The sequence below is a fragment of the Bradysia coprophila genome, unplaced genomic scaffold (genome assembly GCF_014529535.1).
Source record: "Bradysia coprophila strain Holo2 unplaced genomic scaffold, BU_Bcop_v1 contig_70, whole genome shotgun sequence".
Taxonomy (NCBI): Eukaryota; Metazoa; Arthropoda; class Insecta; order Diptera; family Sciaridae; genus Bradysia; species Bradysia coprophila.
This window is the reverse complement of record NW_023503941.1, coordinates 2,039,447-2,053,159: the sequence shown is the minus strand read 5'-3', so window position 1 is coordinate 2,053,159 and position 13,713 is coordinate 2,039,447. Positions and strand designations below refer to the sequence as shown.

General features: G+C 40.8%; 2 protein-coding genes across 3 annotated transcripts in view; one reads left to right on the top strand and one right to left on the bottom strand.

The window, feature by feature from the left end:
• The window catches only part of LOC119083659 (major facilitator superfamily domain-containing protein 6), a 22,718-nt gene extending 14,747 nt beyond the window's left edge, over positions 1 to 7,971 (bottom strand). Inside the window, exon 1 of the mRNA XM_037193438.1 lies at positions 7,964 to 7,971. The gene's annotated coding sequence lies outside the window, so the exon portion shown is untranslated. The remainder of the gene's footprint in view (positions 1 to 7,963) is intronic.
• On the top strand, positions 4,191 to 13,713 carry LOC119083650 (importin-7). Of its 2 annotated transcripts, XM_037193426.1 has the most exons (12): positions 4,192 to 4,420; positions 4,840 to 5,176; positions 5,244 to 5,817; positions 5,894 to 6,039; positions 6,110 to 6,907; positions 8,468 to 8,559; positions 8,806 to 8,937; positions 9,006 to 9,182; positions 9,387 to 9,863; positions 9,930 to 10,080; positions 10,163 to 10,306; positions 13,605 to 13,713. In XM_037193426.1, the coding sequence occupies exons 1-12, from the start codon at positions 4,331 to 4,333 to the stop codon at positions 13,658 to 13,660; spliced, it is 3,174 nt and encodes a 1,057-aa protein (XP_037049321.1). In that variant the 5' UTR covers positions 4,192 to 4,330; the 3' UTR covers positions 13,661 to 13,713. The 2 variants fall into 2 exon arrangements, with proteins under 2 accessions (XP_037049320.1, XP_037049321.1); XM_037193425.1 differs by having other exon boundaries at positions 4,191 to 4,420; positions 9,387 to 10,080.

The following is a 13,713-nucleotide window of genomic DNA, read 5'->3' as shown; positions in this document are numbered from 1 at the left end:
TTGTAAGTGATACGTCAAATAAAAGGTAATTACAATACCGATCGACAAAAAAAAAGTTTATGGAAATCGGATGACCGACTCGTGAGTTTGACCCCTTGGTGTGAAACAGGCACAGGGCGGCAAGCAGTTTTTGCTTGTAGGTCGGCCACATTTGAACATATTTCGTCTGTTTTAGCTTTATTAGATAGGTATTGACCGTACCAATCAGGGAAATTTTTTTTATGAAATTATGTTCTCCGGAGCGTGAGCTAGGTCTCTTGGAGTGAGCTCTTATCTGGCTACTCGGCCGTACAGTGAACGTGGAGTATTTTGTCAATATCTCGAGTAAATTTTGACCGAATTTCATGAATTTTTTTTTGTTTGAAAGGTATTAACGAATGTAAAGCGTCGGTAAAATTTCCGGTATCCTAACAAAATGGCTGCCGGTGGCCATATTGGATTTTAGTAAAAGTGAAATATCTTGGTAAAAATGGTACTTAGAGAGTTTCTGTTAACATGGAAATAATTTGTTATGTGTGTGGGGTTTCAGGGATTCCATATACGGACATCTATATATACCTATATACAGCTATATTGAGCTATATACAGGCATATAGAGCTATATAATAGCATATTCATTTGTGAAATGTTTATTTATAGTGAAATATAGGTAAATATAGCGGTATATAGCGGTATATAGCTGTTTAAATAGGAATTTATGAAATTTGTCTTCGTACGGGGCTGTCTATATTGCCTCCGGCAATTTAGTTGTATATGATAACAAGGCAAAGAGTGGATAATGTAAGTGATTTTAAAGGGAGAATAGTTTTTCAGCAGAGAAGAAAATGAAGTAAGAGAAATGAAGAGTTTCACATTAAAGGCTTTTGATACGAATAGGTGTTTCGTACGGGTCGGCGTTAGCTATGTTTATTCATTTATTTGGGAAGTTTTGACTGACTAGTAAGGCAATAATTAAATTATTTCATTTTCGAAAATCTTAAGATTTATTTCTCCATTTGATATATATGTTCCACACACTTTTATCTCCTTTTTTCGTCGTGTTTTTTCTTTGTCAAAAACAAAACAAACACTGTTATCAAAAACGGATTCCATATCCGCATCGAATTCTGTGACCAGTCTTAAACTAATCTGTCATAGCCATAGACACGACTATGAATCGAAAGAGAAACGTGTACAGTTGTGTGAAGCGAAAATCAAGAAAATTTACGTGCCGAAATCGCACAATATAAAATAGGAATCCACATAACCGGCAAAACCTGTTGGCTGTTGGTACTTTATCGATTACTTCTATCTTCGTTTCTTCATTATTCGCATCTATTTCTAATGAAAACTTGAAAATCGAGCCTTCACTTGCAAGCAGTAGTATTGCTGTTTCGTTTAGAGCCAAGTGGTCAATGATTTTGGATTCCTTCGACGATTCACTGCTTACAATCCAACACTCAATACTTGTGTATCCAAACTTCTTGAAATAGATTTTTTCCGGAAATAATTTAAAAATACCGCCACACGCCGATACGATGCCACGTATGTTTTCATTTTCGATTGTTGAATGAAATTGTTCAATCCTCTTTACAGCGATATTCATCCGGTGCCAATTAAGCGTATGCACATTGGATGAATCTGTCTCTAAACATAAGATTGCTGGATGGTTTTTTTCGTATTCCGCGTAGACCACCTGGCGTTCAATTCCACTTGATGTATTTATTCTCCTAGGAGAACGAATCAGTGTTGAATTTTTCCTTGTGAATATTCCAATGTTGTTACCGAATTGAACAATATAAAATTGTGGCTATCCTTGTTGGAACATGTATTCCGTTTCTGTTAAAATATGGACGCTGATAAGATGACACTTGTATACACGAATCATCGTAACGCAAAACTTTAATTAAAAGCCACCAATATGTGATCTGCGATAGAAAAAAACAGAATTCCACAAATGTTAACGACGAATTCCAATTAATTAACATGTTATGATAATTTTCACCTTTCGGTTCGCTGATGACAGTACCCAACGATGTTATATTATATTTCATGTTCTGTTCGCATATGTTGAATGTTTCACCACTGTCATTTATAGTAATTGGTTTTAACATTGATCCTCTAGATACCACTAAATCAGCTGTACAGTTCCCAATGAACCTCCCAGTCGTCAGGTGAGACATTTTCGTGTTTTTTTACAGTAATGAATTGAGAAAACTGAAACGAATACTATGACTGAAGCAGCATAATTGCGGAGGTAGTAGAAGGAATGACGGTGGTTGTATTGTACTGGAATCGAATGCATTTGAGAGCCGTGTAATGCAAAGCAAAGTTGTATATAAAAACGCTGAACATAATGCAAACCCTCAGCGGAACAGATTTATTTTGGATCCCGTGTTTATATCCTTTGCGGATCCCCTACTTCAGGTGAATTTACACACACGGAATTTTGAAAACCGACTCATTTTCTGTTTTCTGGTTTACTGGTTTTTTGTGAATTTTCCAGGTATTTTTATACGGAGAAATCAAAAATTCGAGTAAAACACAGAAACAGAAAATGTGTCGGTTTTCAAAATTCCGTGTGTGTAGTTCCGTCTGCATATTGAATTTATTTGCGTGACGCTACAGTAGGAGTGAGGTGAATTCGATTCCACACAAACATGTGCAGCAACATTAGTCACAAGAAAATATGATGATGGTAACTCCAAAGTATATAAACACTGAAGGTAGCGCAGATCCGCAAAAAACATGCGAATCCCTACTTTGAGGTGAATTTATTGCATATCAATACACATGCGTACAACATGCTGTAAATATATGTATTGGCGTCATACGAAATTCACCTTAAAGTCGGGATCCGTATTTCTTGCTATTCCCTGAGGGACTGCGCTACCTTCAGTGTTTATATACTTTGGGTAACTCGGCATTTTCAATGCCTTTAGTATTTACATGTAGTGTAGTGGACCTATTCAGTAGATTACGTTCTGCTTTAAGAGATGGGTATTTACATCTCAGGTCCAAAGATGCCAATACACAATGTTGGGATCTTCTCAAGTATGGACACTACTTCGAATAAAATCAGATTTAGAAAAGAATAATTTAATAAACTGAATCTCTCAAATGCACAATTTTGAATGAATATCTTTCTTCAGTAAAACTACTGTGATCATTAAAATCAATTTGATTGCTTTGATACAGCAGCTTTAACACACAATTCAACATAACACTCTGCATAAAGTTCTGTATGAAGCCGAGTGGAAACCTCCGGAAAGCCATGGTATGTTACACTGTACCAGAAAGGTTGACTTTGACTTTCCGTGTATTTATATATTGACCTTTCTGGGTCTCGATCTCGATTGATGCGTTTTTATTTGGCTTTTTCGCGCATTGTTGTTCATGTTGTTACATGCGAAAATGCCTAAAAACCATCTCGTGTATGTCGGCAGTTTTGTTTTCATGAGTAAACCAGCTGAAAAACAGCTGAAACAATTAATTTTACTGACGTTAACTGTCGACAGTCAAATGGATAAATTGTTATTTGTCCATCAAAGGAAAAAAAGTGGGAAATTTCACCCGAGGTAATGCAGTTTCCAACTTTTTTCCCGTGGTCAACACAATGTTCTTCACAACAAGCTCCCGATACTCAGCTGAGGTGACAAAATGACTATTTTTTCGCCTGCGATGTGAAAAAATTCATTTGACAAAATGAGATTAGTTGACGTTTACTACTTCTCTTTACATAGAAATCCCACACACTTACGCCATTCACACGACAGCTCGTTAAATGAACTAGCATGTAAACGAATACCCCAAACATGTCACGCAGTACTAGTTTATACTGAAAACTACAAAAGCGTCATATTCGGCTACAGAAAAATAGCTGACAAGTAGAGAAACCGCCAACAAAAAACGTGTCCTATTGCAGCTTAGCTCTCAGCCACTTTAAAGAATTTATAGAAACGAATGCTGTCAAGTGCAGTTGTGCAAAAAATCATTAAAATACTCTCAGCCCACAGAAATGTTAATATTCTGTGTACTAAACATTTCTATCAATCAACTATACAATCCCATGCAAACCTCTACTCAACGCTAAACACGAAATTTTCGAATTGAATCAAACAGATTGCGCGCTGGCGGCCATTTCCATTCATCATCTATTACACTTTCCCGGTGTAGTTGCCGCATTTTCTGACTTATGACGCATGTCGCACGACATAGACTAAAAAAAGCAATTTCTGGTGGATGCCGCCGAACATATTACATTTGCAATCCGGTCACATTTCAGTGTGTCTTTATTTTTATAAATAAATTATTTTTGGATCGTAGTGCCGTAGCAGCAATTAGAAACGAAATGGACGCCAGAAATTTGATCGAATTATTGGAAATGACCACCAATCCGGATCCCGTAAACATTACACAAGCGGAGGAACGGCTAAGTCAGGTAACACCAAAAAAAAACCTCGAAACGAATGTGTTGCCATGTGCTTTGGGATTTAAAAGTGATTTATCCGCTGGCCAATGGAATGGAAGTGATTGCGGAAAGACTGTTTACAATGTGAATGCTGTGAATGTGCAAATTTGTTCCGGCAACAGAATGTGATACAATGCACGGAGCGGCAAATCGACCGTTTTACACGAAATTTTTTTTTTTTGCTCACGTCACACGATATTGATTCGAAATTCATCAATTCCACACCGGTGTGTGCTGGAATGTTTTCCGGGAAATTTATTTTTGATCGAAATTGTCATGAACGACGGTTGTATACATTCCATTCCCATTGCAGTGTGTTGGCCGGGTGTTGTGTGCGGAAAGTGTGTATTCGATGGAATTTGGCTGAAATTTGATTTGTGTTCTTTCAGATGAAAAAGATCATCGAATTTGCGCCGACACTGCTGCGAATTGTGATGCAAAATGATCTGGGCATACCGGTACGACTGGCCGGTTCGATTTATTTGAAAAATTTGATCGTTCAGAATTGGCAAGATCGTGAAATTGAAGTTGGTGCGCCCGTCGTTTATTCGATACACGAACAGGATCGGGCGATCATTCGCGAAAATATCGTCGAGGCTATCGTACTCACACCGGAACTGGTACGAGCCCAGTTAGCACAGTGTGTCAATCACATCATAAAGTACGATTTCCCGGGCAGATGGACACAAATTGTCGATAAAATCAACATCTACTTCCAGAATCCAGGTACGTAAAGCGTTGTACGAGAGACCCCGGATGAAATGGGCGTCAACGAATTTTTCGTCTCTTACAGATTTCAACGGATGGTCGGGAGCATTGATCTGCCTTTATCAATTAGTCAAAAATTACGAATACAAAAAGTCCGAAGAACGAACGCCGATCAACGAAGCCATGAATCTGTTGCTGCCTCGAATCTATCAACTGATGATCAATCTGATGACCGATTCGACGGAACAGAGCGTTCTGCTGCAGAAACAAATCCTGAAAATCTATCACGCCCTCACACAATTCTCACTGTCACTGGACCTGATATCGCAAGAAGTGTTCTCGCACTGGATGGAAATCTGTCGACAAGTGGTCGATCGGCCAGCGCCCGATTCGTCGCATGTATCCGAAGAGGAGCGTCCCGATTTGCCATGGTGGAAAGTGAAGAAGTGGGCCCTGCACATTTTGGCGCGAATGTTCGAACGATACGGCAGTCCGGGCAATGTGGTGAGTCGGGAATATCAGAGCTTCGCCGAATGGTATCTGCCGACGTTTACCAATGGCATACTGAACGCTATGCTAAAGGTGCTCGACCAATATCGTAACAACATTTACGTGTCGCCGAGAGTTCTAACGGAGATTTTGAATTACATCAAAACATGGTTAGTGTCACGGTTCGCCCGGCCGGTCGTTTCGAACACTTTTTTTTTCGTTCTCATTTCATTCCAATCGTTTCAGTATCCTGCACGCATACTCATGGAAACTGATCAAACCTCACATGTTGGCCATCATTCAAGACGTCATCTTTCCGATCATGTCGCACACTGAAGCGGATCAAGCACAATGGGACTCCGATCCGTACGAATACATTCGACTCAAATTCGGTAAGTTTTGCCCAGCAAATCAGTCCCGTCCGAGAGCGCCAAACTGAAATTCACCTTTCCGTCCCGTCAGATGTGTTCGAAGAGTTCGAGACACCGGTTCCTGCAGCTAGAAATCTGTTCCACCAGTGCTCGAAGAAACGGAAAGGCATTTTACCAAAAACGATGAATTTCATCATGCAAATCATCGGCACACCGAATGTGGACGCCAAGCAGAAAGACGGTGCATTTCACATGGTCGGCACGTTGGCCGACGTTCTGCTGAAGAAGAAAATCTATCGCGACAACATGGAACAGATGCTGACCACGTACGTGTTCCCCGAATTCCAAAGTCCGTACGGTCATTTGCGAGCGCGTGCCTGCTGGGTGTTGCACAGTTTCAGCGAAATCAAATTCAAGAATCAGCAAGTGCTCGCAGAAATCATGCGACTGACTGCGAACGCACTGCTGACCGACACCGAGTTACCAGTGAAAGTCGAAGCGGCCATTGTCATCCAAATGTATCTATCGTCGCAGGAGAAGGCGGCCCCATTCTTGGAACCACAGATCAAACCCATCACACTGGAGCTGCTGACCATCATACGTGAAACGGAAAACGATGATTTGACGGGCGTCATGCAGAAAATCGTTTGCACGTACACGGAACAATTGGTGCCGATAGCCGTGGAGATTTGCCAACATTTAGCGTCGACATTCAGCCAAGTGCTGGAATCGGAAGATGGATCCGAGGACAAAGCCATCACGGCTATGGGCTTGATCAATACCATCGAAACGTTGCTGACCGTCATGGAAGAGTATCCGCAAATCACGAACCTGTTGCGGCCGATTGTCATGGGTGTGGTTGGGCATGTGTTTCAACACAATATCCTCGGTAAGTGGAATTTTGAACAATTTTTAATGAAACAAAAGGTGGATAAGAGAGGTGCTAGAGAGATAAAAGTCAAATCAAATTTTGCGTTCGTTCTGTGGTCGAACTTGTGGAACTGGGGAATCCGGCGGACTTTTTCCACTATGAGGTGGACATTGTCCTCCGGGTGATAAATTATCAATCGATTTAGTCAGATCTGCGCCGTCTACGACTCCCTACGTGTCCTAATCGCCACTCGAACCAGCTCTACCTCGTAGAACTTCCTCGTGAGCTTTTTCAGTTTTTTCCGTGGAATTGTTGGTCCACGGTTATCAGTGAAAATCGGCCGTTTGTTCAAGGCTTTTCTTACTACATCGGAGACATTTTCAATCACCAAACACTCTGAAGTCGGACATCCAAACACTCATCCCCATTCCATTCAAAATTCTTGATTTGATTTGTTCACAGACCTTACAGCCTTTTTTACGACCAATAACAAGTGCAGGCTTAACGTGACTTCCTAACCACGCCTCGAAGTATGCAAATAGTCTCTGAGTAAAGTCAGGTGCTCAATTGATATCTTGCCTAAATGTGGGCTAGACGTATGAACAGAAATTCATCGTCATTGGGTTACGTCATACGATTTGTTCCGTGAGCATCGGTGCAGCCACCAAACACACTGCAACAACCCAAATTATGAAGCTTAAGACGTTACCAATGCGATACCATGCATACGTACGGTAGCGCTCAGGGGTTGCGTGCTAACCTTCCGGGCTCGATTCCCGTGTCAGACAATTCCGCGTGGAGTTTTTCTAGCAATTGTGTCACATTGGTAACGTCCTAAAGTTCACTCAAGCTTCAAAATTTGGCCGGTTGCAGTGTGTTTGGTGGCTGCAATGATATACACACTGAAGGACTTGTATGACGTAGCCCGAATACGATGAATTTGTGTGTCTATCCTACATTATGGCGACATGTCAATTAAGAACAGCCTACATTTAGGCGAGACATCCAATTTGCACATAACTTCCCTCAGAGAGTGGTTTTGAAGTCTCATTAAGCCGGTGGTCCAGACTGCACTGGTTATTGTCTGTAAAACTCTGTTAGTGAGGTCTCTAAACGAATTAATCAAATTTTGATGACTTTTCGGTTGCAAAACCAAACCAATCCCAATGATGTAACTCCCCGTCCGCTGATCGGTCTCGTTTCGCGTCAGAAATGTTTATCGTCCACTTCTTCTTCTTCTTAATCAGCCCTTTGATATCCACTGCTGGATGTAGGCCTCCCCTTTTATCTTCCATCCACTGCCATTTGCTGCCAGTTTGTCCCCACCATTCGCTTGATCGAGTTGGTCCATCCACTATTATACGTTATTTTCGTGCCTGTGGCATTATCCGCTACTTCCAGAAGGTGGTTCTGACGTCTCGTGGGTGTAAGCGGCATCCTGAATGTCTCGTGATTGTTGATGTAACGAATTGTAAAAGAAAAACCTGAGAACGCAATTGACGCGACGAAAAGTCCATCCCCTAAATGCTAACGATCGACAAACTTAGACATTCACTCGAAACGATCTCTTGTTCACAGAATTCTACGAAGAAACGTTCTCGTTGGTGTACGATTTGACGACCAAAGTGATCACACCGGATATGTGGCAGATGTTAGAACTAATTTACCAGGTGAGTGTCTGCAATGAAAGTACAGAACAGGTATGGCCGATCAGCAAATTCACCTTAAACGCATTCATAAATTATGTCAAAATAATATGTAAATGAGTGCGTTTGAGTGCGTAAATCAAATTTTTATGTCCTCCGGGCGAACGATCGACCATACCTGTTTTACACTTTCATTGAGTGTCTGCCGAAACGGCCACAATCGGGAGATGATCTCCATCATCGCTGATGAACGGCTTCAATGTTTTGCAGGTTTTCAAAAAGGATGGCTACGACTATTTCGTCGACATGATGCCTGCCTTGCACAATTACGTTACCGTAGACACACCCGCATTCTTATCGAACCAAAACTATATTTTAGCCATTTTCGATATGTGCAAATCGGTAATGTGTGACGGCCACACCGGCAACGGATCGATTGGACTAATGGTTTTCGGTTTCTTTTGGTTTAGATTTTAACTGGAGATCCGGGTGAAGATCCAGAATGTCATGCAGCTAAACTGATCGAGGTCATTATTTTGCAATGCAAAGGACAAATTGACAATTGCATTAGAAGCTTTATCGAATTGGTTCTGGGACGATTAACACAGGAAATCAAGTCCTCCGAACTACGCACCATGTGTCTTCAAGTAAGTTCTGAACTAGCTGGCGATTATTACTGTTTCGAGTGTCGAGCCACTGGGCATACCATTTGAAGTTTTGGTAAAAGTTTAGCAAGTGGGTGAACATCACCTTGATCACCATTTGCATGTACAATCCACAAACTCCATATCCATTTTTCCAAGCACCAACTGATCCACTGATCGCCAAAACTTTTTCCCATTTCTGTCCAGGTTGTGATTGCAGCTATTTACTATAATCCTCAACTTCTACTCCAAACGCTTGATCAAATCCAAGTGCAAATGCAAACGCAAGTGTCCGAACCACTCGCTTCACACTTCATAAAGCAGTGGATTCACGACACAGACTGCTTTCTGGGCATACACGACCGGAAGCTGTACGTCATCGGCATCTGTACGCTGATGTCGATGGGCGACGAAAAACCGGCCGTGTTGATGGAATTGGCACCAAAGATTTTACCATCGTTGATGTTGGTATTCGAGGGTCTGAAGCGTGCGTACGAGGCTCGCGCTCAAGACGACGAGGAGGAGGAGAGCGAAGACGACGAAGACGACTTTTTCGAAGGTGAAGCGCTGTCCAGTGATGAGGATGAAGTGGATGAATTCAACGAGGGCTATCTGACGAAAATGAAAGGTCTTGTGGAGAAAAAGGCTGGCGAGCACGGTATCGAAATGACGGCCGAAATAAGGGTAAGAGTTCCGGAGCGTGTCGCATTTTCCCGAACTGACGGAAATCTATGTTCCACCCAAAATCAGGAAGAGGACGATGATGATGATTCCGATGCGGATGATGACACCGACACCGAATTGGATGAAACAGCACTGGAAAGCTATACCACTCCGATTGACGACGAATCGACCGATAATCCGATTGACGAGTTCGTTACGTTTCAGCAAGTGATGACAAGTAAGTCGACCACTAAATCCTAGTGGCCCATTTGGTGCGGCGTTTAAAATTGCTAATGTCCAATCCGTTGTCCGTGTTTCAGTTATGTCAACGCAAGATAAAGGATACTATTCGTTGTTGGTGAACAGTTTGAGTGCGGATGAGCAACAAAGTTTACAAAGTCTTATGGTACTGGCCGAACAGAAGAAAGCACAAATTCAATCCAAACAAATTGAACGACAAGGAGGTAAATCGGAAAAGAAATTTTTTGTTTTTGTTTTCTCTGCCGGATCAGCCGCCGCACCAGATTTAACGTGAAGTTAAGTTTATGTGTGACGTTGCTAATGTTGAGTCCCTAATTAATGATCTTCCACGACTACACGGATGGCTGGTTAAACCATCTGGTCTCCAGCCATCACTACGTGGCAAAGGTTCACGGGTGTTGGGGAATCCCGCTGAGATGAAAGCAATCGAGAATATATTGCTGACCTTGGCGTGCGTGGCATATTTACCAATCATTTTGTTACATGAGAGACCGTGGTTTCCCGTCGAGCAATTTCCATCTAGTGGTCCCCATGATGCCGACATTGATTGAATTTTACAGAAAAGTGTGTAACTGCGGACGAAAGCGGTTCGGAGTTAAGTTCAGTGTTTGCTGTCTCTCATGCCTGGATGAGAGGTGCGGGCAGTCATGAGCGCCGCCGAAAATAAGCCGTCGATAAAGCCGCCGCCGGCTATTTTTGAGCAAGCCGCGCCGCAGCCGAGCCGGTGCCAAAAACACGGCTCAAGCCGGCTTGAAACGGCTGGAAAATGAAATAAAGATTTCGAAAGGTGAATGGGTGAAATAATTTTGAAAACCGAGATTCCTGTTGATCCTAAGCAGCTCAAGTACTTTTTGAATTTTTTTTCAAAATTAAGAAAATTTTGAAAATTTTCTTGAATTTTCATGAATTTTCCAGAATGGTATATTACGTCCTCGCTTCTAAGTTTGTTGTTTTGGCAAGTATGACCTTTGCGGAACGAGCCGAAGGCGCACAATCAGTTAATTCACAAATTTGCGAATTTTCTCGATTTTTCTTTCTTTTCAATTTTTACTTGATTTTCGTGAGCTTTCGATTTCTTCTCGAAAACCATTTTCTTAATGAGTTAAATGAGTGTACCGGAGCATGATTTTCCATTTAGTTCAAGTTTTGAGGCAATAAAACTTGACGTGTTAGTGAACCTTAGACTTAGAGACTTGCTTGTAACAAGACCAGTTCCACTTGCACTTTGAACAACCTAGTCTACCTACATTTTCGCTTTCCGTACAATTTCATTTTCATGCTTACTAGTTCATTTTCCATGAATTTATCTAAACGTTTTTATTTTGAAAAAAAGTTAAAAGGAACCTCCAGCCGAGCCGTTTTAAGCCGGCTCAAGCCGACTTTTTCGCCACCGCCGAGAAATTTTTTTCGGCTAGCCGTTTCTCCGTCGGCGCTCATGCCTGGGTGCGGGAAAACAGGAAAAGTAGGGAAATGCGCGGTTCAAAGCCGATGAAACATCAGAATAACTCTTACGTCAACAACTATTTTTAAGAAAGAAAATCTGCTTTGTTGACTACTGGTGCAACGGATTGATCATCAATTTTGAGCAGAAACTCGCAAAGATACTGGCTAATATGATGTCGAAACCAAGCGAAACGAAACACAAAACTGTTCCTTGAATCTTACTTCAAACTACTCTCGAAAATCGGGTACAGGGATCAGTAGCTACTTGCAAGAAAGCACGCAAAACAGGGCAAAACAACGAGTTTTTGATCGAAATTGATGACAGAAACATGAAATGAAAGGTATTAAGGAGACCAGTCATACGCAAAAGTTTCATCAACAAAAATTGACCCAAAAAATTTGTGAAAGAAAATTTTACAAAAAAAAATTTGGGTCACAAGTGGCAGATGATTCGGATTTCTTTCGTTTAAATTCTTTCAGTACATTTTTCAACCATTTTCCTAACAATACATTCCTCAACATCTGGGACCTGTGACGCAAATTTATTTTTGTAAAATTTTCTTTCACAAATTTTTTGGGTCAATTTTTGTTGATAAAACTTTTGCGTACGACGCACAATGCGTCCCCTTCAGCGATACCAGTATTTTGTAAGTAAGATAAAGGACTTGCGTCACATTTACCCTTTAAGGGTTTTTTGAATGTTATTACCACTTTTGTAAGTATGTCGTTTCGACAACAACATAAATCTTATGGAAATTAAAAAATTCTAGAGAAATCAGTCTGAATACCAAAATCTAGAAATCAACCTTGAAACACTTCACTCATGTCGAATATAGCCCAAATCCATCGAAAAATCCGATGGAAGTTAAGAAGTGCCGGAGGAATCATCTGTCATCCCAATATTTAGGAACCAGCCTTGAAACACCTCACTTCTATCGAAAATAACCCAAATCCATCAAAAAATCCGATGGAAGTTAGGTAGTGCCAGAGGAATCATCTGTCATCCCAAAATTTATAGAACCAACCTTGAAACACTTCACTCATGTCGAATATAACCCAAATCCATCGAAAAATCCGATGGAAGTTAGGTAGTGCCAGAGGAATCATCTGTCATCCCAAAATTTAGGAACCAACCTTGAAACACTTTACTAATGTCAAATATAACCCAAATCCATCGAAAATCCGATGAAAGTTAAGAAGTGCCGGAGGAATCATCTGTCATCCCAATATTTAGGAACCAACCTTGGAACATGTCAATCATGTCGAAAATAACCCAAATCCATCAAAAAAACCGATGGAAGTTAAGTAGTGCCAGAGGAATCATCTGTCATCCCAAAATTTAGGAACCAACCTAGTGGAAGTTAATACTTAATGATCCACACAATTTCCAACAAGAAACACATCCCACAACATTGTGCACCATTCACCACATTACCATCCATGTCATGCAACAAAATATACACACACACACACAAATTGGCTTCTATATGGCATTTGTATGAAGACTTTGGAGAGCTCCAGCTCCCAAGATATGGATTTTTTCCAACTTTTGAAAATTCTTATTTTTGGGCCATTATTAGCCTATAACCAAAATTTCAGGAAAATCTATAGAAACGTTTAGGAGTTGCTGGATCCACTTTTCCATAGGAACCAACTAGCATTATATGAAAATTCGAGATTTTGCTTTTTTTCATACAAAAATCAAATCAATATTTCGAACTTCAATATCTCGGCCAATTTTGAAGCTACAGTAACGTGTGATAGCTCGTTGAACTCGTATGGATATCTCCAGATATCTTAGTTTAGGGGCCATTGGAGCCAAGGAGGAGAAGTCAAAAAACATTTTAAAACATTTTTGGTAATGAACTCGCGCCGTCACACTGTTCGAAACGAAGTTAAATCAATTAAATTCAATTCGCTAGTTGGACCCGTACTCTTTCTGCATTTTGCTATTCCTATATAAGACAGTTGTGTAGGTCATGACTTACTATTGCTGTTAACGTCGTTTCTATAAAGTCTAATGCAATTTTACTGATTTTTTTCGCGTTTGTTTTGCAGGTTATGCATTTTCGCAGCACACCATTCCAACATCATTTCAATTCAACAAACCCTAATCATCACTCAGTTACTGTATACCAAAAGGAAACCCAATTTTTGTTTTAGATTT